Source organism: Lates calcarifer, linkage group LG1 (assembly GCF_001640805.2).
Source record: "Lates calcarifer isolate ASB-BC8 linkage group LG1, TLL_Latcal_v3, whole genome shotgun sequence".
Taxonomy (NCBI): Eukaryota; Metazoa; Chordata; class Actinopteri; family Centropomidae; genus Lates; species Lates calcarifer.
Window position 1 is genome coordinate 11,465,451 of NC_066833.1, and position 15,237 is coordinate 11,480,687.

The 15,237-nt window shown below is 38.7% G+C and overlaps 1 protein-coding gene across 1 annotated transcript in view; it reads left to right on the forward strand.

The window, feature by feature from the left end:
* The window catches only part of lrp1bb (low density lipoprotein receptor-related protein 1Bb), a 204,630-nt gene that overhangs the window by 101,213 nt on the left and 88,180 nt on the right, over nucleotides 1–15,237 (forward strand). The window contains exons 15-23 of the mRNA XM_051070155.1: nucleotides 1,075–1,197; nucleotides 1,536–1,679; nucleotides 2,785–2,910; nucleotides 3,947–4,060; nucleotides 6,799–6,879; nucleotides 7,014–7,184; nucleotides 8,483–8,665; nucleotides 11,115–11,315; nucleotides 13,053–13,298. Coding sequence (XP_050926112.1) covers nucleotides 1,075–1,197; nucleotides 1,536–1,679; nucleotides 2,785–2,910; nucleotides 3,947–4,060; nucleotides 6,799–6,879; nucleotides 7,014–7,184; nucleotides 8,483–8,665; nucleotides 11,115–11,315; nucleotides 13,053–13,298 — 1,389 coding nt within the window. The remainder of the gene's footprint in view (nucleotides 1–1,074; nucleotides 1,198–1,535; nucleotides 1,680–2,784; nucleotides 2,911–3,946; nucleotides 4,061–6,798; nucleotides 6,880–7,013; nucleotides 7,185–8,482; nucleotides 8,666–11,114; nucleotides 11,316–13,052; nucleotides 13,299–15,237) is intronic.

Here is a 15,237-nt window from a genome sequence, read left to right on the forward strand (position 1 = left end):
CCAATTGATGTCAAATTTCATGGTGAAAAGCAGAACATTAATCAGCACTGACAGTAACTTTAAAATTACTTGGGACTCCATTTTGTGACGTTAAATAAGGTGACCAAGGTTTGGGGGGGTTTGCTTACTTCTGTAACAAATGATGATGGATTCATGCTATTACAAAAGCTGAAAAGAACAGATAGGAGAAGCAGTGGATACGGGTGACAGTTGAGAACTGCATAGGCCTTCACGGCTGCCATTTCTTTTGTTACTCTGTAATACTCTTGTAATAAACAGTTCTCAGACAGCCACTCCACAATCAGGAGGTTGAAATATAAAATAAAATTAATAAGAAATATAATTGCACACAGTCAAGTGATGTGCCTTAGACTCATGACATGACTTTGTTTCATTGTTTCAAGACAATAATTTTCATACAAGAACTGTAAAGCTGTGGATTTTGAGTAGGAAAGTGCCATGCCAAGTATATGATGCAGATAAATGGTTGGCTATTGCGTGCACAGCCTAGTTCACATCAGTTCCAGAGAATTTAAACTGGACATTTTCTTCTGTTCATGCCACTGAATAGATTAATTGGCTGTCCAGTCTTCTGAGTATTACTGATTGGCTCTTACAAAACCAAAAGCTTTATCTCATTGGCTCAGGCACTGCCTTTGGGCTCTGTGTTAAATGAAAGTGACAAAGGTGTCTTATGCCTTAACTGTGTGACAGTTTGTTTTTTTTTTTTTTGGTTTGGAGAATGTCAGCTTTGTCCAGAAAGACAAATTATTCCTCCAAGAAGGATAAAAATGTCAATTGTCTTTCAACTACAGTGTTCCCAATAATTCACTTGACACATGATTGTGAACCACAAGGCACACACCTGGCATGTACTCTCTAAGACTGGAAATGAGTTTTGTGTCTCTAAGATACTATTTTTACAGGATTTAAAGTGACCTCTGTACCTCTGCTGTTCACTGTACAGAGGGTGAATAGACAGAACAACAACAAAATCACATGTCACTTAAGGTGGGCTTTAGAAAAAGTAGCTTTAAATGTGCAAGACACCTTATTTGGGATCTATTCCTCCAGGTGACAACGCATGCAGTGTGAATTATGGGGGCTGCAGTACCCTCTGCCTTGCCATCCCAGGAGGCAGAGTATGTGCCTGCGCTGACAACCAGGTTCTGGAGAAGAACAATGTCACCTGCGCAGGTAGGAGGACATAATGAATCAGACAAAGCGAGAGGGCTAAGCTCATCTTGTCCCGGTACACCGTAATCCTGGCTTCATCCTATGGACAGAGATCAAATAATAACCTTATCTATTCACATGCAAATCTGCTAATAAACAAATAAATAAAGGGGAGAAATTATCCAGTGGTTTTCCAGAAATATAAAGCAAATCCCAGTTGTTACACTTGTTACACATTAGGTCATGAGACATTATTAACATGTTTTACGTGCTATGATAGTCATGCCAATAATTTCCCCTATATACATATTTCATAGGACGTCTCTTGTTGATTTTTTTCTCACTGCTATTTCCCTCAGAAGCCTCCAGTGGTGGTTTAGAGCCACAGAGATGTAAAAGCAATGAGTTCCAGTGCCATAATCATCGTTGCATACCGGCCTTGTGGAAGTGTGACGGAGATGATGATTGTCTGGATGGAAGTGATGAGGAGAGCCACAGCTGCTGTGAGAATGTTAAAATCCATCTACGGGCCAACACACTGCATGCAAACACACACATACACTGCATATACAGATACCAAACATGTCGATGCATTTAAATGCAGGGCCATGCACCAAGCAAACAAAGTCCATGCTTTTTAAGACCGATTCTCTCTCTCTCTCTGTCAACTTCTGTATTCCCCAATGTTCCTGAAGTAGGGGTGAGAAGTGTTCCTCATTTGCACTGTTGTCTCCCGCTTTGCTCTTGCTGAAGTGGTTTTGCTCTCTAACAAGTCAGTCATATAAACACTACGATAAACACTTGGCTGTTTTTTTTTCTTTCACAAAGCAAAGTACAGTAATGTAATCTTCTGCCAGAATTATCTGAATTGAAAAATCAATGATCTGCTCTGCTGGGCTATCATATAATTCAACATTCATCCAGCTTGGTTTTAGTAAGTATGGAATCTTTCTAAGAATTTGTCAGGGCAACATTTGACTTGAGAATGTGGATTTCAGTGTTTCAATAAGTCTTTGCAAATACTCTATGACAGTTTTGTCTTTTATCATCATAAGAGGAGTTTGCTTTCTCACAACCTGGTATTGAATTAAAATGATCACAGAATTTATCTCACCAATTCACTGTTGCCAGTGTAGCACAGTATTTCCAAACACTATCACCACTATCTTAGGTTTTAGCAATTATGTCACTTTAAAATCAAAGGTAATTCATCATTCACATGCAGCCATGTCACAGTATCCCAGAACTACACAGAAATTTGCTCACATTAATTTAGCATGATTTATGAGTGGTGAGGCTTAATGAATATGAATGGTCAATGTGTAATTAAAGTTGAATGAAATGACTAAAAAGAAAATAAAAATTTTGACTGCCATTTCCAGTGATAGATATTTTGTGAAAGTGGCTTTATAAAAAACAAAAATCAAGTCTCTAAAATCACATAATAAGTAAACTTGAGGCCATTTTAAAAATGTTGGGGAGACTCAATTAAGGACAAACCACTAAGGAGAAACACAAGCAAGTTTCTCCTCCAAAACATTTCCTTTTATGTCTCTTAATATAGCTTATAGTTGACAGATTTTTGTTTTATATCTCAACTCTTTGCAGACAATCACAGCTGTCTCACTGATCAGTTCAAATGCAGCAACAATCGCTGCATTCCCAAAAGATGGCTTTGTGATGGAACAAATGACTGTGGTAACAATGAGGATGAGGCCAACACTACTTGTACAGGTATGCACTGTATCATTTCTCATATTTGTCTCAGATGTGTATCTGTCTTTGTTTGATAATTTGATGGCTGTATCACTTGACAATATAAGATAATATTTTGTAATTTCAGCATTTTGGCAACATCTGTTATCTTGTTTGATTGGTTCTTTTTACACACTGATTGATTTCCAAGCTATTTATTTGCTTCTACACATAACATCTGTCATTCTATGCATGTACACTGAAATGAAATTTTCTGAAACAATGATAGCACAACATATTGTTTTTTCAGCATCAACTGTTCAGCATACTGAACTACTTTTGTAATTGATTTTCATCAAGCTTATGTAGACAGTAAGAGTTAAAGATTAAACAGTCTCTCATCTATACAATCAGGCAGTTCAAAGCCCTTTGCATAATGCATTAAAACATCAAAACAAGAAAGAAAAACAACATAAAATCATTTTAATGACATCTCTCTCATTTCTGATGTACTATAGTCATCAAAGTCTTAAAAAGAGGTGTCCCGTGTTATCAAAGCAGTCATCACTGTTATAACTTGCGGCTCTTGAGTACCTTCAGTACAGTGCAATCAATCTCAATGTGTGAGAGCACTCTCCAGTATCAAAGAGTTGTAGCACCTACGAGGGGCAACTGTATGTCAGGAGCACTTACAGTATATCATATTGCTTCCCATGTCCTCATTGGTGTCTCTCAGGAGCTTTTTATCCTTAGAGGATCAATCAGTGAGCGATAGCCAGAGTATGATGAATGTTCCCTCATCGGCAGATTGACACACATATTCTACATCAGCAAGACGTCACTAGTGTGCTGTCTGTGGCCAAGCAGCATGCAACTGACAGCCCATCAAGCAACAGCACATTTCTGATGGCCTATAGAGTTTCCATGCTCTACCGTGTGATTGAGTGTTTAAGGGTTTGCACTGGGTGGACACTGACACCCTGGATGTAATCGTGATTATTAGACTTGTTGTGCACATCCTGCTTTGACTTATGCACATGTGATTGAATTAAGTGTCTTCTTTCATCTTCTCCAGCCCAGCCCTGTCAGGCCGACCAGTTCTCCTGCCAGAACAGACGATGTATACCTCAAGCCTGGACCTGTGACCGGGAGGATGACTGTGGGGACATGTCTGATGAAATATCATGCTGTGAGTCACACATGGTTATTTATCATGACACGTGTCACTCTGTGGATTTGCCTGCCATGACTATATGTATTGCTCTGTTTGTTGAAGATATGAAATAGGCCAGCTTGGTGAATGAACCTAGTCAGGGCATTTGGGACAATCACCACTTGTTTACCATAAGATATTGATTATGTTATACCTAATTGGAGATTTAAAGCTACAGAGGAGTTACTTATAAAACATCTGTTATGGGTGATAAGGTTGTTGATTTGAACTGCTTACTCAGTGATTACAGCATCAGCCACTGAAATTTCAAACAAATTTCCATTCTGCACTTGGAAGACTCTAAATGTGACTTTATAATTTATGTTGTCAACTGTGCCAGAAACTTGCCAACATTTTGCGGCTTCCTCTCACAGGGGAAATTTCAGGTTTCACCTCCAATGGATTGACAAAAAATATGTGCACTCACATTGGATAATTTCACATAATAAGTGAAATTATTTTTTTTGTTCCTAAAACACAGTAGGATGAAATAATGAAGTGATATTTCCAAACGCTCAAATATCAACTTCATTGTGACATCACTATGTTAAGTGCAAAAACACTTTTCTGGCCCTTATTCATCACTATAACTGAGGATCAAAGGGGGTGGGATTCTGACCATATTTCCTGCAACTTGGCTGGTTTGTGGAGTCATACAGTCATGAGGCAGTAATTCTAATTTTACACATAATATGGGCTAAATATTTGCATTTCAGCATTGCTGGTAGCATTAATAATATATATTTATCAAGTCTCTCTCATATGCATTACTTTATTTAAGTGAGACAGTTTTAGGAGTTGAGTTATTGATGCTGTGTTCTTTGGACCCAAGGACTAGACATGCGCTTGGCATGGCATCTTTGTAGAGGGGTCATAGGTCAATAAACTGCATGCTTTTGTGTATTAGTTCACTATTTTTAAGTTGTGTCTCTGTGGTGTTGTACAATCTGTCAGTTTCAGATAGCAAAAGTTGCACTCTGTGTGCAAGATTAATCTTGGAAAACATAAATGAGAAAAAATTCATGGCATACCATGATGGCCTGAGCTTTGCAAAGTTCTTTGAAGATGAATGTAACTTTTTCTTTGTGGAAGGAAAAAGAGCATTTTAAGCTGTAAAATATGCTTTCAGCAGGGAAAGTTGGGTGAATTACCAGCATACATTGAAAAGATGAGGGTAAAGGTTTTGAGATTCCTGTTTAATCACTATTTGCATTAAATCAGCTTTTTACAGTGATTGATGTTTGCTAAACGCTGCACTCTGCTCTATCGCCATAGCCTCCCTTTGTGTGTCCTAAGCTGCTTCAATACACAGTCACAAACAGCCAGGGTGTAAGCAGTAATTAAAGTTCATGCTCGGCTTCATTCAGTCATAATCAAGCTGTGCAGCAAAACATATTCTCTCCCATACTGTTGTCTGAGCTTCCTAAGGCATTACTTCTCTGTAGGCACTCTGCTGTGCAGCTCTGGCAGCTCACTTAGCTTCAGTGGAGCTACTGTGGGTTTTGGAACACCTGAAGCTCAGTGGTGGCCGCCTAAGAGATTGATGCTAATTTGGATTTTGTTTGTCAGTAGTTTAGTAGTTGTCACACAGTGTCTCATATTGGGCTTTCTGTTCACTTGAAGCAGTCATTATTTATGGATGCTGGTGTTTCATTTTTAGCCAAGCTCACTGTTTACTTGAAACCTTCATTATTTATGGATGTTCATGCTTCATTTTTAATGAATGTTAAATTCCAACCAGTCATGCGCTGTCAGTGAGACCTAACACATTTGAGGGAAATATGGGAGACATTTGTCTGATAAAGATACAATATGTCTCCTCGACAGCACCTGAGGTATTTCAGGCAGCAGCAGCAGCAGATGCCAACAAATCAATTCAAATGTAGACTTGCATTTCATACGGAAGTCAATAAAACTTCAGGCATCCAGTGAGGATATTTGAAAAGTACTGTATATACAGTATCTCAAAATCAGGAACAAGACTGGTATCTGGTGGGAATACAAATGTTGATCCTGACAATGTCATCAGTCCACAAAATGCAGTGGAATCTTTGCTGCTATACTTACTGCAGCACTGGTGAAGAATATTGATGCTATAACGTAGACCAATTTAGTTCATGAAGTCTCCTTGACTGCTGTGATGGATGTTGGATCAGATATTGGCTGACTACAGAGGTAGTAATTTGCTTTCACCAGCTTGCATTGTCAAGTTGAGTTTGTACACAGTTTAGCCCAATATCACGAACATGTATATTGTCTTAGTTGAGCAGCCCAGATCAGAAGCAAGAACTTAAAAAACCATGTCACACAGGGAATTGTATCTTTGTGGAGAAAATGAGCGAGACATCCCATTCCAAAGTTTAGAAGGGGCTGCAATTGGAGCTGTTCAGAAAAGAAAAAGTGGCTGTCTGTGCATGGTGACTAAAATGTCAAACCAGAGCGGTTACTAAATTAATCACAATATTCTCAAAAGTTTACTTTTCTCCACAGTATTAAATTAATTAACTCACATGATAATGAATGATAATTCATTATTTCATTATTTCATTACATTGGCATAGTGATTGGCAGTGTGAACTTATGGCAGTTCCCAGTAAGGACAGTTGCCTTCTATTAAATTTCACCCTAAACAACAAATGTCAGTTGTAGAATTACAGTGTAAATATTTAAGTTGGTTTGGAAGTTGATGTTCACCTGTTTACAAACCTTTTCAGCCTTCCCTACCTGTGAGCCCCTGACCCAGTTCAGCTGCTCCAATGGAAGATGCATCAGTGTGAAGTGGCATTGTGATTCAGGTAAGGGCAAGAACAGAAATCAGAGTTTGCTCATCAATGAATCTGTCTGCTCACTCTTTAACATTACATCTATCATGATATTTTTGTGTGTTTGTGTGGTCATAACTTCTATGAGTGTTTGTGCATATGCATAGATGATGACTGCGGAGATGGCAGTGATGAAGTGGGCTGCATCCAGTCGTGTTCCAACACCCAGTTCCAGTGCACCAGTGGCCGTTGTATCCCAGATCACTGGGCCTGTGATGGTGACAATGACTGTGGAGACTTCAGTGATGAAAACACGACCTGCAGAGGCGGATCAGCATGTAAGAATGCTAGCATTACCTTTTAAGATGCTGTGAAGTATTAAGTCAGATAAAAAAGTAGGCAGACTAACACATCCCCTCCAGCGTAAAATAAGCCTTGTTATTATTCATGTTTTACATCAAAATATTAGTAGTATGAAGCCAGCGTATTTATAATTATCCCATTATATATTAAGTCATCACAGGGATATGCTTCTTTTGAATTTCATGAAATATGTGCCTTGCAGCAGAGCTGTCTGGCAGCACCTTTATGGGGTGGAGCTGCCCTTATATCTGTTTTGGTGGGCTAATGATTTTATTTGCAATTCTTATCAATGTTTAGATTTAGGTGTTGTAATTACAACATTAACAATTAATCAGCTTGAGTCCAATAACTTTGTCTTCACACTCACATGTGACTAATCTTATCTAGTCTCTGTTCTGGGGAATTTTACCATCAGGAGTTGAATCATTTAATCTAATTACCACAATATCCTCATGCAAGCTCCTAGAAAACCCACAGCTCACTTGCTTGTCACTAGAATGTGTAGACTATTCATCAAACCATTTCCTGATGGGAGCTGCAGGCTTCTCCACTCCCCCGTGTCTGCTTCTGCTTTACCCCGGGGTACTGAATCTGTCTTAGCTTTGCTCCGGCTGTTGAGGAAATGTTTTCTGGGTTTGACTACATATTAAGCGAATGGTTAATCAGATTCAATTATCAATATTATGTTCTCTTGGTGTTAAAAAATATACATTTTCATCTCATATATATATATATACATATATGATATATCTGTGATGTGTATGTATATATATATGTATGTATATATATATATATATATATATATGTGTGTGTGTGTGTGTGTGTGTGTGTGTGTGTGTGTGTTAATATGAAACAAAAACATCACAGATAATGTGTCATGTATTCCTCACAGTCATTTAGCATTCTTTACCACCACAGGATATGTCCAGTGACTCCTACACCTGCAATGCAACACATACAACATATTGGTGTAGTGATAACAGTTTCTTTTATATGTAAGGAACCCCTGCTGGAAGAAAGATCAAGTGAACAGAGAGTCATTAAAAAAGACAGGAACATCTTAGAAACACAAAACCTGAATGCTAGAAATGAGATAACTTTCCTCTTTGGATCTCACTGACCTATCATTGCTGCCAAGTGCCCTGCTTGCAAAGATAAATATTTGTAAACAGTAAAAGACGTCTTGTAAAATAATAGTTCAATACTATTGTGTATTTGCCTGTGAGTGCTGTAGATATGTGAAGCAATCATCATCAAATGACTTTTGTTTCAGTGCTGCCATCTGTGATTGAGTGCAGTGGAGAAGAATACCACTGTGTCACAGATGGAACCTGCATCCCTGAACGCTGGAGATGTGACGGAGACAAAGATTGTGAAGATGGAAGCGATGAAAAAGACTGCGAGGGCACCAAAAGGATGTGTGACCCCAAGGCCAAATTTACCTGCAAAGATACAGGTAGTGAATACTACACATTGGTAAACAACACATATTCAATAGAAATCATGTAAAGTATTAAACATAAAACATATATTCATCATTTTGCTCATCATTTTAAAAATGATGGTCTGGATTTTTAACAAAGCCCAATGCTTTTAATGTCATAAACCAATTATTTTTATTCTTTGTAATTTCATGTAATTTCGGTTATAGATTCAGCTGCCAAATGGCTCTCTTTTCTTTCATAAAAGCTTAATTCTCTGATGGACTCTAGAGGCTTAACTATTCTCCACTGTGGAACAGAGCCGTAAAGTTCCATGTACTTCAACCAATTAGGACAAACCATTTAAACGGTTTGTTAAAACAAGCCCATAGACTCAAACCCACCACCCACTTTCTTTCAACCACTGAGAGGAGAAGGTCAGAGAGAGATTCAGTTGCTTTCTGTTTTTAGCTCTACAGCTTTCTGCTCTTCCCTTGACAGTATTATCAAGAATGGAAGCAATGCTCCATAGTGAAGGGTTGGTTAGACCACACAATTATTATTCACTCTAATTCTGCAGTGTCACACCCCTGTGCACTGGTGCAGTTCGTTCTGTCCTCCCCAGAAGAACAGAGCGCCCTTTCTAGCAATACTCAAAAAGGGTTCTTGAAAAGGACCATCTTAACTGTTCTGTTCAATAGAAGGGAAATATTCTTTGTATTTTTTTTGCTTTTTTATTTCATTTTTAATTTACATTTTCATATGGAGATTAAACACACTGACAAAAATAGGAATGTTCATGTGAACCTTGAACTCAATGCAAGAATACAACAAAATAACCTTAGGCCCAGAATTCCATCCATACTGTTGCTCATTGTTCTCAGGCTCAGTCCAGGATCACTGCCTCAGGCAAAATAGATGGATTTTTTGCACAGTGCATAGCATCAGTGTCTCCAGCCCTTAACCATAACCATTTTGCCTCTACCCATGTGCATTTTAGGGTGGAGTGCCTTCTAAACTGCCGCAGAATAAATTTCAGATTAAGTTTGGATTACAACACATCATCTTTATACTATCATGGCTGTTGGGTGAATTTAGGAGTCATGAAACAAAGGTGCATTCAATACTACAATTATTTCAAAAATGACACTTAACAACTAAAGCATGGTACTGTATTAGCTTTAAATGCATAACATTAGAAAACAAAAACAGAGAGGATGCCAGCAAATTTGAAGATTTTTATCTATAAGGCACAAGTATGAAAAAACAACCATAACACTATGCATTTACTTTTATTTAAAAATAAATGATCCGCCATGCTTAGAAGAGGGACCAACATAAATAAAAAAGTTGCCAACTCTGTAGGCAATCCATCTGTGGATATGCTGCTGTTTTGTTGAATTAAAGATGAAACTTTTAGATGTCTTAGCTTTTCCATGTTTGGAAAGAACATAAAAAATGTATTTCCTACTCAAAATAATAAGCAGTGGTTATTTTGATAATCTCACTCAGAGTCACTTCCTTCTTGTGCCCTCTCTTCCTCCTTGAATAAAATCACGTTCTTTCCTTCTCCATTTACACCCTTGGCCCCTCCTCTGTTTTCTACAAATAGACACACTCATAAAACTCATCAGGTTTAAGATGCTGTTGTAATTTATTTGGGATTTATTTTTTTTTGCTGTGTCATTCAAGGTGAAATTACCAGAATCAAGACTGGTTAATTCAATTATACAAATGATTAACCTTGCTGTCCATGTGCATTACTACAGACGCACACATTTTGATTACGCTTAAAATGGAACATTTCTTCACCCCAAGTGTCGTCCATATTTCACACATGGGAGAGCTTTTTATTTGTGCAGCTGCACTGGTACAACTGGAAACCTTAACAGTGATATGAAACGAAATGTAAACAGACATACCTGAACACATACAAGATCCTCACATCCTCAGCAGTTGCTTCAGCCTCCCATGTTGTTTTGTACTGATATGGCACCAAGCGCAAACCAGTGGGATCTCAAAACCCTGTGATGTAGCTTTGATGGAAAAACTGTAAATTGGAATATGCTGCGATCCAAGGTTCACCTGGGAGAGTACAAAAATGATGATACATCCCGGTATGTGTGTTGTTTTCTTCCTTGCCTCCCCCAGTGGTTCCACCTCTTTATATCTTGCATAGTGAGGGGATTACAAATTATACTCTAGAGCAAGTATCAGCATAAGGAATATTGATCTTCTGTGGATTTTTTTCAGTTAAGTAAAACATTTATCATAGAACTGAGAAATAGTTTGGTGTTTGTTGAGGTCCTCTGTGTAAAAAAAATCTTGGCATTTTTATATCTGATGTTTATTCTAAGATATGATGAAGAAACTGAGTAATCAAACACTTCTGCACTGCAGTGAAACTTGGAAATGTTCATTCTCAAATCCGTGAGTGCTTAAAAGCGTTAATGTCTACCAATCTCTACATCTCATACTCTACAGGTAAATGTATCACAAAGAGTTGGGTGTGCGATGGGGACATTGACTGTGAGGACCGCTCAGATGAAGAGTCCTGTGAGTCTGCTGTCTGCAAGCCACCCAAGTACCCTTGTGCAAATGACACCTCTCACTGCCTGACACCTGATAAGATCTGTAATGGCAAAGTGGACTGTGCCGACCGCTCCGACGAAGGCCCCATCTGTGGTAATGTTTGTCCTGTCTGTGCATGTCATAATCTGGTAGCTATGTCTAGTGATACACTACCCAGATACACTACATAGCCCAAAGACAAATGCTGAGTGCACATCTTTATGCTCAGTACTCAGTTTTGACCCCACACACTCCGGTGCTCCAGGGAAGGTGACCGTAATAAGTAATATTTTGCAAAGTTTGCAAAGTTTATATGGATTTTTTGATACTTAAGTCTGTAAAAACTTGTCAACACTGGAATATGCTATTCCCTAAATTCAAGCTGACCATAGCTGCTGTTCGTCATGAGGAACTTTTTATAGCCATGTTTCAAGCCTACAGGGGGTGAGTGTTTGAGACTCAAAAGATATATTTTGGGTAAGGAATCACTTTTAAGTGAAAAGACCAAGAAAACCTGTCAAAAATAATGACTTGCATGGACTCTTAGGCATTTTGGATGTTGCAGTGCTCCAACTGTGTTTGAGTCCCTTTGATTGCCATTTCTTGCAAGGACAGAAAAACTGGAGTTGGTGGCATAATTTTAAGGGAAAATAAAACAAAGAAAACACTGACAAATAAATAAAACACATTTACATTGCAAATGAAAACTCAAGCACATTCTTTTCAGCTACTCCTTATTTAGATATAGCACTTTAATCCTTATAATTTACATTTAATCAGCTTGGAGTTGCAAAAAAAATGAAGTGGAAATATTGCAGTGCTGTCACACATCCTCCAATTTTCACTGTAGAGGTTGAAGACACGTTACCTGCCAAGGCACCTCACAGCAATTCTGCTAACTCTCACTTTATTTTATTATTATTATTTTTTTGTCTCATATCAAGAGACGTTGAGGAATATCTTCAAGTGAATTTGTGCTCTCATCCTCTCCTTCACATTCAGCAGCTTAGTGCCTGAAGAGGAACCAGTATGTGTTGTCTCAGAGACCAAAGGACAGAGCATGAGGAATTCTCTGCCTTTCCAATGATTGCAAATGTGGAAATGTTTGTCCAACAGTCTTTAGAGGAAAAAAAAGAGCTCTCATGTGACTAGCCCTAGCCATCTAATCTCTTAAAGTGAGCAGTGTAAACATGGCGGTTCATTTTCTGGAGCGTCTCTAACCAAGCCTCATGGGGGCCCTACAGGACCCTCGTGTGTCTGTGTTATCGTAGCTGAAAAGAGGGCTTCTGCCTCCTCATAGACAATTAGGATTTGTTCAGAAGCACCTTGAGGATCTGATTGATTTGCAGCAGCTCAGCGGGATTCGCGCCTGTCATTGACAACTGTGACCACATAGTCCATCCCCCCCCTGCTGAGAGAATGCTGTCCTTGCCCACACAAGGCACTAGTCTTAATCACAGTGGGAAAAGAGAGGCCAGAGTAGTTTCATTTTTACCAGTGTTTTTTTCCATTTTGACCTGGAAGCTTTAAACAAGAAACAGGCATCAATTTTCTGACGGGAGGAAAAAAAAAAACAGTCACCCCTGGGTGAATCCTCACAACCTGCTGTGTTAATGCTTGCTCATTACATAACACTTTTGTCTGCATTAGATTGTGAGTCCTTGAGTTTGATATATGAACATTATATTTTAACATAAAACAATCAGGATTCATACAGTCATTGTAAATAAGTGGGTCTGTAAGATGATAATCCAAATACTACTGTCTTACAGAGCCACCACACATATTTTCTCATTCTGCCTTCCAGTATCTTTAAAGCCTCTAAGAATTCCTGTCCTCCTTTCACCCCAGATATGTGTCTTATAGCCAGAGGGGGCTGCAGTCACCAGTGCACCGTGGCACCAGGGAAAGGGGTTGTGTGTTCTTGTCCCCCTGGGCTTCACCTGGACTCCAGCAACAAGACGTGTGAGGTGGTGGACTACTGCAGCCGTCACTTGAGGTGCAGCCAGGTGTGTGAGCAGTACAAGACCACTGTAAAGTGCTCCTGTTATCCAGGATGGATGCTTGATCCAGATGGAGACAGCTGTCACAGCACAGGTAACAGACCCTAGCTTTTTAATGTTTGATTTAGTGATGCCATTGGTTGTCATGATGCTTTGTAGGCTTGTATCTGCAGTAATATTAAATGTTATCCTAGGGCGTAGTAGCGCAGCTACAATCTTTGCCTCTGAGCTGGAATTTCTCATAGACTGTATTCTTGCATTGTTAGTGCCTTCGATTAAAAATATGAGCTTTAAATGTTACTTAAAACTCATTCCAAAAGCAAAGGTTCACACCATAGACAAGAGAAACAGAAAAGGAAAAAAAATGAAAAGTCAAGCTACAGAATTCAAAGTTTCTTGTGTTAGTGTCTCTGAGTGCTGAGGAAGTGCAGGGGGTGGTCTGTGGAATAGTAATAGATGGTGATTGAGAGTACTGTCAGGTCAAATTCAATCAGTTTCAAATCTGAAGAAGTATCTGGGCAGTGAGTCCTGTCTGTTCTTATCTGTACTGATGCTGAGTGAAGGAAACATGTTCTCCTTTCTCAAACCATCACAGCTTTGTTACCTCATTCACCTGTGCACAGGTTCACCTCAGGCCTAGTACCATACAACCACCAATGTTTCACCAGTGTAGTACCACATTATAAATTCTAACCTTCTGCTCCTCTGATTGCTGTCATTGAATAATCTATTTGATGAGACTGCTTGGAATACAATAGTTACACACACATGCTTTTGGCTTGTCAAATTCAGATTTATGGACCTCGTTTTGATTACTTGCCTCTCTATTTCAGTCCAGGATTGATGGCAGTTGCAGCTCTAATCTTGCATTAACGCAGGAAGAGAATACCGTTTTCTCTGGGAGCTGATCAGAATTCTTCAGCTTTATCATAAATCACATTTTTTACACAAACACAAACATCCCAATTTCACATTGAGAGAGGGTGTTATTGAATTCTTTGTGAAGTCCCGAACACATACCTACTTCTACTTTTCCTCTGCATATCCCCATAATAAAATATTTGTTAGGAAAACCTGCAAGTACAAATCTTCTCTCCAGTAGCATCGTAACCAGTCTGGTTACAACACTGAAATGTGTCATTGAATCAAGGACAGAATTTTAATTGCATTTGTGCACAAACAGTTCTGTTCCCTAAAGTATTATTTAGTCTAGAGTGCTGTGAAGATAAGGCTCGCAGAAAGGCCCATATTTGAAAGAGTGTGTGTGTGTGTGTGTGTGTATGTACAGGGTGGATTCTGTGTTTTGATGAATTAGTTTGAATGTGTACAAGTGTCAGTGTGTAGCAGATTTTGCATTTTAGTTGTACAAACATTTCTCAGAAGCAGAGCTGTTCTGGAGCTGGAAATAATCTTACTGATTGAGCTAAGCCCCAGTGGGCAAGGCCTGACTGGTTCAGTATGCAAGCACTGTTGCCAACTTTAGGACTTGTCACTAGATTTAGTGACATCTTAGAGACCCTACAAAATTTATTTCTCAAAAGAGACCACTTACAAATGTATCTACTTTTTTCAGAAAATGGAAAAATGTAATGTGTTGATTCCCAAAGTATTTGGTAACAAATTGGTTTGGCTGTAACTGATGCATATAAATTTGCACTATATGGTGTCAAAAACATGTTCTCTACACAGTGGATCAACAGAGAGAGAGAGCAAGCTGAGTGAAGTGGAGACATAGAACTAAATTAAGCAGATTTTACTTGATTTAAGCAAACAACCATAATATATTACCGTACTTTGATGGAATTCAATTAGAATAACCTGATACAATATATATTTTTGACACAAATACATTGCATGTCAGTGTCATTCTACCAGATTATGTTGCAACAGTTTTAGTGTTGTTCACATAAGAAAGGCACAACAGGCTGTAATGTGTGTGTGCGCTATTGCCTTTGTACCTGTGGGTCCCAGACAGTGATATACAGAGCAACACATCTATTGGCTTTTTAACTAATGTGTTCACTTTGTGGGTT